This window comes from Microtus pennsylvanicus, chromosome 10, assembly GCF_037038515.1.
Source record: "Microtus pennsylvanicus isolate mMicPen1 chromosome 10, mMicPen1.hap1, whole genome shotgun sequence".
Taxonomy (NCBI): Eukaryota; Metazoa; Chordata; class Mammalia; order Rodentia; family Cricetidae; genus Microtus; species Microtus pennsylvanicus.
This window is the reverse complement of record NC_134588.1, coordinates 86,784,586-86,798,099: the sequence shown is the minus strand read 5'-3', so window position 1 is coordinate 86,798,099 and position 13,514 is coordinate 86,784,586. Positions and strand designations below refer to the sequence as shown.

The 13,514-nt window shown below is 45.1% G+C and overlaps 1 protein-coding gene across 4 annotated transcripts in view; it reads left to right on the top strand.

Moving 5' to 3' along the window:
• Cacna2d3 (calcium voltage-gated channel auxiliary subunit alpha2delta 3) overlaps positions 1-13,514 on the top strand; it is an 812,834-nt gene that overhangs the window by 591,340 nt on the left and 207,980 nt on the right. For all 4 annotated transcript variants that reach the window (XM_075988898.1, XM_075988900.1, XM_075988899.1 and 1 more), the window contains 2 exons: positions 12,152-12,223; positions 13,410-13,490. In XM_075988898.1, the coding sequence (XP_075845013.1) occupies positions 12,152-12,223; positions 13,410-13,490 (153 nt within the window). The remainder of the gene's footprint in view (positions 1-12,151; positions 12,224-13,409; positions 13,491-13,514) is intronic.

Here is a 13,514-nt window from a genome sequence, read left to right as displayed (position 1 = left end):
CCGAAAAAACAAGAATTAATCTCAGAATCTGTAATATCTCAATACGTTCTGATCCCCAGCTTGGTTTTGGAAAGTTTTGGAAGTATCTAAAGAAGTCAAAGTCTAGTTTCAAGAATTCCAATTTATTTAAGAAGTGTGAATGTTTAATGTTTTACTTGCATCAAGCTCATGATGAACTATGACCCCCTAGAGGTGAAGAGAAAAGCACCCTGAGCCGCCTCTATTCAGCAAGACAAACTGCCTTTCCCTCTGAAAGTCAAAGAGCATCTGAGTAGGCCCAATGCCGTTCTGCAAAGCTGTTTCACTTGACTTGTGCTTACATCCGTGCAGAAATGCGACCACCCCTCTCTTGTGCAGAGAAAGGAAAGCAGAGTGGGGAGAAAAACTTTGTGACTTGGGACATGGTGGCAATGTCGTGCTATCACCAACCAATAGGGCAAGCTGGATGGGACATCTCCAGATGACTAGGATTCTGGCTTCCATGCTCCCAGATGCAATTCTGAGAGTTGGTTCTGTTGTCTCAAGTGAAATTTGAACTCAGATAACTGGATTACATTTTGAAGCCCCTTCTATGTACTGGTAGACTCAGAATCACATAATATCCCAGTTGCATTGGCTGGAAAAGTGGCTTAGGAATCTCAGCTTTTTGGTTGATCAAGTCATGGAAGATGTGCCAGTTAGAGGATCGCTACATGGAATGCCTTAATGAAACAACTAAACCTTGAAAACACATGGACTTGAGTAAGGAGTATGTTTCTTTGCTGCATCAGAGAGAGAATATACAAAACCATTCTCATATGGAGGTAAATCAAGATCAATACCATTCAATGGTTGATTTGATGTAAACTTTCAAATATGATCTATTATTAACCTACCTTCACTGGTCCTTACAGGAGGATTGTTGTTGTTGTTGTTCTTCTTCTTGTTTTGTTTTTTGAAACAATGTTTCTTTTTTTTTTTTTTTTTTTTTTGGTTTTTCGAGACAGGGTTTCTCTGTGGTTCTCTGTATAGCACTGGAGCCTGGCCTAACACTAGCTCTGTAGACCAGGCTGGCCCGAAACTCACAGAGATCTGCCTGCCTCTGCCTCCCAAGTGTTGGGATTACAGGTGTGTGCTACGACCACCTGGCTAGGAGGGTATTTCTTATATGACATATAAACCTAATAACGCCACAGTCACTGCGGAGAAAGCACCAACTACTTACCATTGGCATAGCCTACCCACTTCTTTTAGCATAATTTTTACATAAAATAAATCCAGTTTTCATTGACGTGATTCATCATGTTTTATTACAAACTGAGAGTCCACCTGTCAATCAAGTCTGCTCAGAGTTCAGCTGCCCAATCATTTTCTTGGTCATTTTATTCATTTCTCAGGCCCCTAGGGAGGGGATCTATGTAGCCTTGTCCCCCATGAGAAACAAAAGTGGCTATGGGTGATCCGCAGACACTGAGCCAAGGGATTCGACTGAAATGACCCGGGGGGGGGGGGGAACTGGGGCACTTGTGCAACTCTTTAAAGCCCTGCTGTGACGTTCAAAAACAAAGGCTAGATGTTTATCCCATCCCAATTAACTCGGAGGATTTGGAGACAGCTCAACCAAGTTTCATGAGGTAGAATAATGTCAGGCGAAGATTAACGCCATGCTATGGATTTTCTGTTTCCAGAAATGACTCAAAGACTTGAACCACTTGCTGACTCGTGGGCTTTTTGCTTGGATTGCACCCACCCCTATCTGCCCGGGCCTGGAATGCATTTGGTGATTTGGAGGCTGGGTATCACTGAAACAGTTCTCTTTTCTTCCCAGCTCCCTGCCTCCATAGCAACCGTCTCCCTATTGCCCATCACCCCAACCTCCTTTAATAGGCATAAGTTCTCCTTAACCACACCAGTTATTTCCTGAGCCATGGTTAGCTCTGAGACCCCTCATGCTCTGTTATGAGACAAAGGAAAACAATTCTTTTTTTTTTTTTTTAATGTGACTCAAATGGAGAGACCAAGTTCAAACTCACTGGAGCAATAAGTGAGTTTGGAAGGGACCCGCAAGCATCTCTACATAACCTGGGATGATCCTCATAGGATTAGCTGCATATGGCAGGGGTACTACGCCCTACGCTAGGTGCCTTGTTGGTAATTCTGCTTTATACTTCAAGAACTCTTACGGGCTCTTTCCGTTTTAAGAATGATTTATGAGTTGTCTCTTTTGTTGTGTTTTAAGCTCCTGAAGGCAAAACATGACATTTTACACACCCCTAACAAAAGGATTCTGGGGGCGGAATGATTTGTACTTGATCTCCAGAAACTAAGTCTGTGTCTTTACCATCCGCTCTGCTGCCTTCTGGTTATTTTAGATTTGATTTTTCATATGCTGAATGGGTGCAGACAGTGTTCAAGGTCCATGTGAGGGGTAGATCTAGGACCCCATGAATATAAAGCATGGCTGTGGGCATGCCTAGATATGGGGTGGATTGATGGGAATGGGGGAGGGGGGAGCAGGGGTGGAGGGATGGAGGAATAACAAACACGCTGATTCAAAAGACTGAAACCCAGTTTGGATGTTGATTTGGGTCTGTTTATTTGAAGTCACAGTTTTCAACTCAGTTGGTTTTAGAAGTGAAGTCATTTTCCTTATTACCGTGGCATGGGCTGGGTGGGCAGCATGCAGTGTTGGCTTCCAGAAGCAGCGACTTTGTAGGTCCCAGCTCCTCAGAGAGTCCTGTACTGTCAGGCTAACCACACTGACGGGGACACAATACACACAGGCATGTAGCAAAGGAGGCCAGCATCTTGTCCGTGTTCTGCTACTACCTCTGCATGACTGCTTTCCTCTCTGAGCCTCCTGTACAAAGTAAACAAAAAAGGATGATGTTGGGACAGATTCCCTCAAGGACCATTTGCTGAGCACTTTTGTGTCTCTGCTGAAAGCTTAGAGGAAAAGTAGGCTCTTTTCCTTCTGCTCTGAGTTCACCGGCGCTACACAATTTCCGTGTCTCTTCCAGCCATCGTGTTCAGAGACTTAGCTGTATTAACAGTTTGCACAGATTTGGGCCTAGATGGTATCTTTGGTTGTAGAGTAAATATGATTATCTTTGTAGTGGAGTTAAGGACATCTGGTTCCCATTTCCACTTAGTTAGGGAAGGTTTTATGGAGGAAGCCACGTTTCAGGGGGTCTTTAAACAAGGGGAAGGTTTTGTCCCAGGGCCCCACAGCTCCAACTGTTGGCTGTGTTTTCAGGCATCTCTTTGGGAGGTGTCTTAACCACGTTTGTGAAATTATGAATGTTTGGCCACAACAGGGGGTCGGTTGTGTGTCAGGCTCACCATGAGCATTGGCCCAAATCCAAGGCTCCGTGGTCATTCCTATTGTCATTCCTGGGCACTCTGGAAATAAGCAGGTCACTCCTAATTAACAAACAAAGCAGCCTCCAAGACGGCTTTCAGATATGTTAATCAGATGCTAATCAGTAGTGTTCTCTTGACCATGGATTTATTTATAGATGTGTTCCTGGTCAAAGACAGCATGCTGATGCTATTGAAATGTTTGCTTATAAACTATATTCTTTGCTTAATGGCTTTTATCTTAGAATCACTGGGAAAGAGAAACAGCATCGACATTTTCCTAAATAATAGCTATTTTCTTACCAGAGTGATTCTAGATTTTTCTTAAAGCTGTTCCAACTCTCATTCAGCATTATCATTCACAAAGTTGTCTTTAGGTTGTTAAAAAGAGAAAGAAAACAAACAACTTCGGCCATCCAGTTTATACACGATGCAGCTCAAGTTCAAAGAGAGTCCTGAGCTTCCTTTTGTATTCAGACAATGTCGTCTAAAGCAAAGGCTCATCGCGATTCTGCATCTCCTGTGCAAGCAACAGTGACTCATTTCAAAGAAATAAACCAGCAACTGTCTTAGACAAAAGGAAATTAACATTTAAGTATCACTCTTATGGGTTGAAAGACTATAATTTACCAAGACAATCAAGGGCAGAGTAAGAGGAAACTTTGCTTAAAGTTTATTTATTTCGTATTTACTTCGTATTCTTCCACTTTCATTTTGCAAGAGCCTTGTGTTATTTAGGATTCAGGCATCTTGCAACAACGTTGGAAAATGCCCTGTACAGCCAGAATCTAAACAGTGTTGGGTGTTCATAATCTGCCTAGATTTTTAAAAAGAAAGTGCTCTTCTGGAGGGCGTCATAAATGGATGCTTTGTGTTGCCTGCATGGAATCAGCTCTTTTTCAAGAAAGGAAAGATTTGCCTCTCTTCACTTCTCACTGTAAATACTCACGAAGACCACAGTGTGTTTAACCTAGGCTATGAAAACTGTGTTTTGGTGGCATTTTCCGTATCAGTGTGTTTCCAAGGTTGCTATAACAGATTATTTTTATCTTTGTATAGAAAGGGATTTAAACGCAGGACTTAGGACTTAAATTTTTTTTAAATAATGCATTTTTAGTTTGGCAGCATTAATCTTCACCGCAGGTATATGTTGCTAAGTGGTTTACTTATGCAGTGTTCTCTCTAGAGGAGGCTTTAGGGAAAGCCTCTTTGCTGTTCAAACTTCCAGTCACACAGAAAGGAAATAAAAAAATATGCATACTCACCATACAGATTAAAGATTAGAAATTGTTATAATATCCACTTAAGAGTTTTATTTTTTTTATTTGAAGAGCCGTTTTTGATGGTATGAAATGGCATCAGAATTGAAGGGTGTGCCATCGTTGACCGTTCTTCTGTGGAACACGATGGCTCTCATTGGCAGCTCTGCTGTGAAGATCTTCTTGTCGGGAATCCTGGCTCTTAGTCGTAGCCCTCAGAGCACAGCCCTTCTACCTCAGTTTTCACAACTGCCCCATGAACCTCTCTTTCTGGTGCAGGAGTGCCCCCCTTATTCCCAGCACCTGCTCCCTGAACCTGTGCTGATCCTCCCGGGAACCATGTATTACATCTGCACCTTTGCAAAAACTCCTTCATTCGATAAATTTCTGCAGATACTACTTGGATTGTAATCTCTGATTTCTGCTGACATTTGTGTTCTCCTTATCTATGCAAATGTTCTTTTATGAGTGTCTGTATCTGCACAACATACAGGCATCACTGCTGTGCGTGTTTCATAATTTAGATACATAGTTTCCTACTACATGTATGTTTCGGCTGGTTGATTTTCTGAATGTCTGGATTTATCTAGATTCTCTGTGAGATGGTCATTTAGGCTTTGAAAGAGCTTTGAAAGGACTTGGATTCTAGAATTAGAACGAAAATGCCCAGAAAAAAATATTTTTAGTTATCTATAAATATATATTTATAGTTTACTGCCATACCACTCTAAATGCCTCAATGTAATCAGAATATGTGTGTATCTATACATTACCATCCTCCACCATGGGGAAGAGAGTCTTTGTGATCTACTAGTAAGACCAGCCATTCCTTCCCTTTTCCATTTCCAAGGGGCTTTTTAGATCCTAAGTAGAATGTTAATTAATCAATATTTAGGTATTCACATTCACAGAAAGCGTATCAAATCTGACCTCTATTAAACAATCAGAAAGAGGAAATGAAAGGTTATGAGACTAAAGCCTACAGCCTGAGCCAGTGTTGGCATCAGACAAACAAGTTATCTGACCCTGTCTCCTTTGTCATCTCTGAAAGGACTTTGAAAGCCTTGGCCAAATGAAGGCTGTCCCCGTCCTCACCAGGGTCATTTCTACGAAACTAGTGTGTCTCTGCTAGATTCCTCTCCCAGATCCCAGTTCGATAGTAAAGAAAGTTGTGCCAACGTGTTGTGCTAACAGAAGGTAGTAGAGCATACTTGGTGGCAGTGGCAGGCGACAGACATACAGAGCACTTGTTTAAGGATAGAGATGGAGAGGTCCAGATGTTTCACCATGAAGTGTCAGCTGTGCCACCTGCTTCTGTCCACCTTTGCTGAGCCTGCTTCTCTATTCTTCCAGTGCTGTGACTTGTCCAGGAACCATTTTAGCGACTCTCGGGAACTTTCCGTGTAGGGTCAAATGGAGACTTTGGGTGACACATGTTTGGGTCCCGTTCACAAGTCCTGTCATTGTGTACCACCCAGAACATGGCCTCAGGGAACTCCCATGCACAGAAAGACTTCCTGGGCCTACAGAAAGAATGGGGAAAAGATAGCTCCCTCCCCCATCCCCCCCTTCAAGCTGCACTTGAGAAAGTGAGTCTAAGGGACTTGACTTTTTCTGGGATCCCTGGTTGCATTCCCCACCTCCACACCAATAAATAGGCAGTTATTTCCCATTCAAAATGCCTCACTTGGTATTCAGAGATGCACACAGCTGTGTTTTTCTACCTCAAAGTACTATTCCCTTCCTGTCAAGGCAGAAGTCTTTGACAGAACTAATAGTTAACGCAGCTTGTGCTTCATCTAGGTAGGTATTAAATAACAGCGGCTGCCTTTGAAATGTGTTTTTACTGGAAAAGCTCATACTTTGCAAATGGCTTTTTAATCTCCCTGGGCAGTGTGCCTGCAATTCACATAGACTACCGCTAGATGGCAACAGTGTCCTTTTACAGAGTGCTGAGTGCTATTAATTGTGGATGCTGAAACAGCAGAAAAGTGGCTTTGTTCTTAAGCATTATCCTTGTGTGTAAAATATCTATGTATGGTAGTATTATGAACTTATACCATGCACTCCGTTAATATAGTCAGTGTGCTGATCAGCTTCAGTAAGCGAAGCAGAGGAACGGAGGAGTGAAATATAGAAGAAATACTATATTGGTAGAGAGTAAGTGAATTAGCCTCTCCCTTGGCAGAGAGCCAGTCTCCCCTGCAGAGTTCGCCATTGTGCACAGCCTCCCCGTTCAGTCTCAGCCTCCAGGGCTGAGCAGATCTGCCAGGAGACTCTGCTGCACCCACCTGGCCGTCCTCGAATGTGCTGCCAAGCATACTGCCCTTAACTCACTTGAGTGCCCAGCTCACCTCCTCCCTGGGGCTTGGCACCATCCTCAGGGCATCCAGCTGCAGGAGAAACAGTATCCTGCCACTGGCCTCATCAGTTCCTTCTGAATGGAGATGGGAAAAGGGCAAGGCAGACAGATGTCCTTCCAAAGCAGCCGCTGCTCAGAAGCCACCACTGTTATAAGTCCCCTTGGGCCACCACACTCACCGACACCCACTCCAGGCCTACCCTCTTCCCCTGCAGATTCTTGCCTCCCTGTGCTGCTTGGCCAGAGGAGACTCCCGAGATTGCTTCTTCTTACTGGAGATCTCAAAGCAGCCAAGCTCTTGTTCATCGTGAAGCTGTTTTCATAAAATCCTAATGACAACATCCCATTGTAGAGGAGTCGCCAGGGACGAAGCCATCTAGAGCAGTGTCCTTCCTTGTCCCTTCTCACTTAATCCCTTGAGCATTCCCTCCCTGCCTCCCACTCCCCCTCCTCTTCTCTCCTCTCCTCTCTCTCTCCCTCCTGTCCTTCCTCTCTTCCATGTTCCTTTCCTTCTCTCTGGGTGGCTTTTTTTTTGGTCTAATTTTCTATCTAGGAAGAGGGGACATGAGTGCCAAAGTTGGGTTCTTATAACCACCCACCAGAAAGATCATCTTTGCCCCAGCTTGAGATATCCCAGAGAATCCAGATCAAATCTTGTGCCTAATTATAAGCTAACCTCATGGCTTACAGGGCATATGCGTACACACAAGAAACTGTCTGATTGCCTACCTAGCCACAGGAGCAGGGTGGGAGGCATCGGCTGCCAGGAAACCTTGGGGCTGGAGGGCAAAAGGATTTATCTAAGGAAGGAGAAGCAGTGAGGTCTGTGGGAAAGAAGGAAAGTGTCCAGAAGGTTCCAAACTTCTTCCCTGGTACTGTTTCACTTATCAATAATTTACTACGGAAGAATTGGAGTGAGGCAGGGGACTGACTGCTTTCTGCTTGTTAAGCCGGCTTTCAGGAGGCGTTCTGAATATTCCAATAAATAGAAGGTGCCCACTCAAACCCAGGCTAGAGCAAAAGAAGATGACTGGCCTCTTTTCTCACTGTGGGAGACCCAGCATGCCAGCCCCTCTTAGACCTCCTCCCTCTGCCTCATTAGTTTTTCTGTCGGCCTAAGTGCACCCGGGGTTGCTGGAGGGGAGACACTCCAGTCTTGTCCCTAGTTCTCTTCCTAGCACACGACAGAGAACTTGGCATACAGCCGAGGCCTAAAGAAGTTCTGACGGAAAACAGTGACTGGTGGTGAGAAGGCCAGCAGTGAGCTGGGGATCTGGTTGTCTTATGCTATTGGGGCCACACCCTAGGGGCGGACCACATTCCTGCCCCGTGCTCCCCACGGAAGCTCACAAAGCACCAGGACTAGAGGCCTGGCACAGCGGCACAGACCTCACACATGAATCTGAGCGCGTTACTCCTAGAGATACACGCATGGCTAAGTCGGGAGCTGACAGGAAGCAGTCAATCTGTTGAGCAAGTTTGTGTTTTATAAACCAGATGTTTGGCATTACTCGCCATCATTTCCTTTGATACCAGAACGGTCCCCATTATGTAGCATAGGAAATGAAGGATATGGAATAATATACACTTATTACACAAGAGAACACCATAAGCAAGCAGTTCAGGGGCCGTTCAAAGTCTGGACAAGTGTAACCGAACAGCAGTTCACTTCAGGATTCCTGCTTGGACTTAATGGGATTTTGCCCAGATGGACCATAATGGCCCCCATCTTCTACTTCTATGCCTTGGAAAATGAATGTTGATTCTGTGTCTGCGTTTTTCTTGGAAGCCTTGAGTATGAATCCTAGGCCCTGGTGTTGCCTCAGCAGCAGCTACAGGTTGGAAGCCGCAGAAAAGCCAGCAACCCCTAGTGAGTCGGAGGCAGACGCTTCTGACCGTGATTGGCTGCATAATCCCTCCTTGGAGGTCTGGATGAAAACCTCTTGCCCCCAGCTGCTGCTTCCTGTGACAGGCGCACAGATTGCCTTTTGGTCATAAAGTACGTGCAGTGCAAACAAACCTTCCGATTGATTTTCTCCTCCATGCAATGCTGCGGAGGCACAGAGGCCAAACTGGGGAGATAGGGCTGACGGAGGGCAGGTGAGGGTCGTGATATTGTACACGTGCTATTTCTGGGTTCCTGCTCGTTCTCACGGCCATAAGAGGATCTGGGTCCACAGGAAGCCTGCAGGTTGGAACTCTGGCCACAACCCTTAGCAGAAGAGTACACAAGAGTATAGTCCCACATGTGAATCCTGGCCTGCCTGGACTTACTGAATTTCTTTTGTTTACCTGAGGCTGGTTACAAATGACTGGTTTTAGTACAAATGCAGTAGCATAAGGATTTTTTTTTTGCCCTGGGTGAAGCTGACACTACATTCTGGCTTATTGGAAGGCCATTTCCCCTGGTCTTGCATTTGTGCCAGGACATTCACCAGCGATTTATAACTGGCTCTTACTGGTTGCAGAGGGAAAGCTTCATTTCTCATTACTGCCAGTGGTGTGTTTTGGTTTCGTCGTGATCCATGTTGGCATGGCCTGAAATTTGGATTTAAGTTGCAAAGTGGAAATTACCCAGGGTTATGGATCAGCTCAAATTGGTTTTTCTGTATAGCAGCAAGGATGAATCAAGGCGCTGGGAAATGGGATTTCTGATGCTAAGAGAGCTCCTTACTGTGAACTGGGTCTGCCTTTGAGCCTCCACCAGTCACCATGGTATACTTCAAGTATTTTTAGTAGAAGTTGAAACTATGTTTCCATAAACAATTACGATACTGCATACACTGGCTGACTTGATTCTTGGCACAACAAGAGCTGTCAACATTGTCTCGAGCTAGTACAATTTGCTTATAAATATTCAAGGATTTTTTTTTACTTACTTTAATGCCCAGCAAGTTAATTGAGTAACAGTAACATGACGATTAGTCAGAAGTCTTGGAAGAGACAGGACAGTAAGAACGCCTATATAGAGAAAGCATGTGTATGTGTATATGTATATAAGCATATAAAGACAGCCTATGTGTGTGTGCATGTGAGCATATAAATATATACGTATACGTAGACTTTTATTTGAAGAGTGTTTTATATTAAAGAATATAAATTCTAATAAATCCGAACCTGTGAAGCAGGTTGGTGAACTGGAAATTCCAGGAAGGGTTGATGTTTCAATGTTGAGTTCAAAGTCAAATTGAAAAGAGAATTTCTTCTTCCTTGCACAGTGTGTCTATTCTCTTAAAACCTGCTTGTATGAAGGCCACCAAATTGTATCTGCTGTATTCATAGTCTGCCTGTTGAATCAGTTACAGATTTTCTCAGCCGTCATCCAGAATAGTGCTTGCACAAACAAGTAGACAGACACTCAGCTAGCCAGGAAGTAGACAGACACTCAGCTAGCCAGGAAGATACCACAGGTTTTTTGATCCTTAAAGACCATGGCACTTTTGTCTCCTTTTTCACAGAAGATCACAGCTTATTTCTAAGTAGATGCAAGATTAGCCTGTTCCCTGCATTTCTGCTGGGTATTTTCTACTGCTCTTGAGATTGTTAATGGGGTGAGGTGGGAAAGATGCCCCTGTAACAATATTCCTTGGCTTCATGTACACTCATTATCAATATAAGGATTCCTATCTAGAAACCCTAGAATGGTGCCTGAAGTTTTGCATTTATGACAAGCTCTGGAGCGCTGTTGTCTTGGGCATCACACTGGAAGCAGCGAGGTCATAGGAACCCAAACAGTAGACATGATACGTATGTAACTTGCTGAGTACTGACTAAGTGTGGAAGTGCGGTGTTGTGGTAAAAACCAGTAATGCCAGTACTTGGTAAGTAAAGGCAAAAGGATCAGGAGTTTAAGTACAGCCTGGGCTATAGAAGGCCCTTTCTCAAAACAAAACAAACAAACAAACAAAAACAACAGAAGAAAAAAAATGAACTAAGGCTGAATTCAATGACTTTTGCCTAAAAGACTAAAACACTGTGTGGCTATCAATCACTTCGATTCTAGAATTGTCTCCTTAGGTGGCCTCTTTCTAAGAGAGAAGCAGGATGGAAGAGCACCTAATTACTCCATGGCTACAGCCATGGACAAGTGAGAAAAACACCAACCACTGCTATGACGTAAGGATGGTGGAGCCCAGGCCTCGGAGTGCTCCGCAGAAAGGATCTCTCCCATCCGAGTTGCACAAGCAACTGTGACGCGTGTCTTTGCTCTCTTTCAATTTTGTGCAGTCCTGCCACGTACTTGCTGTATGACCCTAGGGTAGAGAAAGGAATCCAGCGCCCTTGGAGCGCCTCTGTTCCCAGAGGACCACGCTGGGTCCTGTTCTGTCTTATCCTCACAGTGATGGTAATGAGCGTGATTTCACAGGACACCAGCACGGCCTGACTGTGCAGCTAAGAGACTCAAAGCTGAGATTCAGAGCTAGGTTTGTCTCGAACCAGAACCTGCTACTGGGCTCTGAGACTGTTTCCTCCCTTGTTACTGGGACAGGAGAGCTGTTCCTGCCTGTGCGCCTTCCAGCACGGTATGAGAAGCAAATGTACCCAGAGGTCTCAAAGTGTCTGATGCAGCTGAAAACAAGGCAGGCTTGCATCCTGTTTCAGGAGCAGTTCCTTCAGAAGCAGCAATTAGCTTCCTCGTGGCGATTTCCAGAGTCGTACGCTAAAGCCATCTTTTCATTCCCGTGCTTTCCATTTGGGACTAGCATTCAGGGATCTGAAGAGGCGAAGGGGCTTGACGGGCCTGCCTGCCTTGGGGAGAGTAGGAGCTTCTGAGTTCCGTTTCCCCACTCCCTAAGAACACTTTATGAGACCACTGATGTCTGACATTTCTGATCCCGCGATATTGGAAGTGTCATTAGAACACACACTGGGCACAAATGCCTGGGGAGTCGAACAGTGAAGTTGCTATGTTGGAATAAAACAAACCCCTGAAATCCAAATGAGGTTCATCTGATGCAAAATGGCGGAACAGGAAAATATCAGCTGCAGTGACTGATGGGTGGGTTCCAGCTGGGGCTTGGGACTGTCAGCCTGCAGAGCAGGTAGAGAGATTCTGTGCTCCCTCCCCGCCAAAGGGCCTCAAGGGCTCTTTCCCAGTAGTCTTTGGCTAGAAGCGATGAAGGTCAACAGGAGGCCTCTGCACTGAGGCGTCCATGGCACACCCAGTAACCGCCTTCCCTCTCTCCCCCAGCTGGCTGATGACCAAGGCCTCGTGCTGATGACCACAGTGGCCATGCCTGTGTTTAGTAAGCAGAATGAAACCGTGAGTATCCACCATGCCTCCGACCTAGTTCTGGGAGTGCTGTTCCTTGGATATCTGCATCTATGCTTTGTAAGCTTTTTGGTGACTTCTTTCTCTGCCCAAGGATACTGTGTGTGAGTTTCTCCCTCTTATCTCACCTTACTGTGAGGGCTAGTGAGCTGGATGCAAGAGAGGGATGGGCAGAGTTCTTAGCATCTGCAGTCCCTCTCTAAAATACTCAGTGATCAGAAGAGTAAAATTCGCAGACAGCTCTTGATTACGGTGGCCACACCTCTCCTCGGTGATCTTCGTTTAATTTCTTGGAGCAAGGCACGAGAACACTGCAAAGTGGGATGCTTTCCCAAACAGTTCGACTCTTGAGAGTGTGAAATCAAGATGTTGACAGAGCCGGAGTGCCTCCAAAGAAACAAGGGAAGAATATGTCCTTGTTATTTCTGATGTGTAGCTCAACATCCCTTGACCCATGGCAGCATCAGTCCACCGTTTGGACTTGTCCCCTCAGTTGTCCCCTCTGCACTGCTGTCTTCTCTCTTTCTAAAAAGACCAGTCACTGTGTTGAAGTGTCACTCTGAATCGAAGAGGACTCTTCAGGAGGTCTTGAGCTACGGTATCTGCCAAGACCCAATGTACCGAATGCACTGGATTCTGAAGTTACGAGTGAATGGGGATTTGCTGTAACCCCATTCACACCACAAACAAGACCACAAAGCAACAGACAGCAGCAATTCATATGCTCTTCCCGATGGCCTTTCTGTTACTGAAAGTTCCAGCAAATCCCAGTAGCCACCTGCCCTGGAAATGGGGACCCTGATTCCAAAATACTGCTAAAAGAAAACGTGTCTCTCTTTGACCATTAGGCGTCTCCTTGGTGGGTGCCAGACGGTGGTGCATGTGGCAGGAAAGAGTCGCCACTGTCTCTCTTCTATAGAAAGGTTTGCTCAAACCTGGTCCATAAGTAGAGTCCTTGGCCATGAAACGCCCAGACTCCCGTCTCAGTTTTCAGAAGGAAGGGACACACGAGAAGAGCACGGTGTGTTGCTATCAGAACAGAGATGCTCCTTTGTTAACTAGCCATAAGCTGAATGGAAGGTGAAACAAACAAGCCTGTGGCGATCTGAGCTCGTGGTCTCAGAGAAAGCATCAGATAATAATCTATTGTATTCTTCTCAATGTCTCTTTTCTACAGAGGTCAAAGGGCATTCTTCTGGGTGTGGTTGGCACAGATGTCCCAGTGAAAGAACTTCTGAAGACCATCCCCAAATACAAGGTAAGGCACTCGTTCACTGTGGCC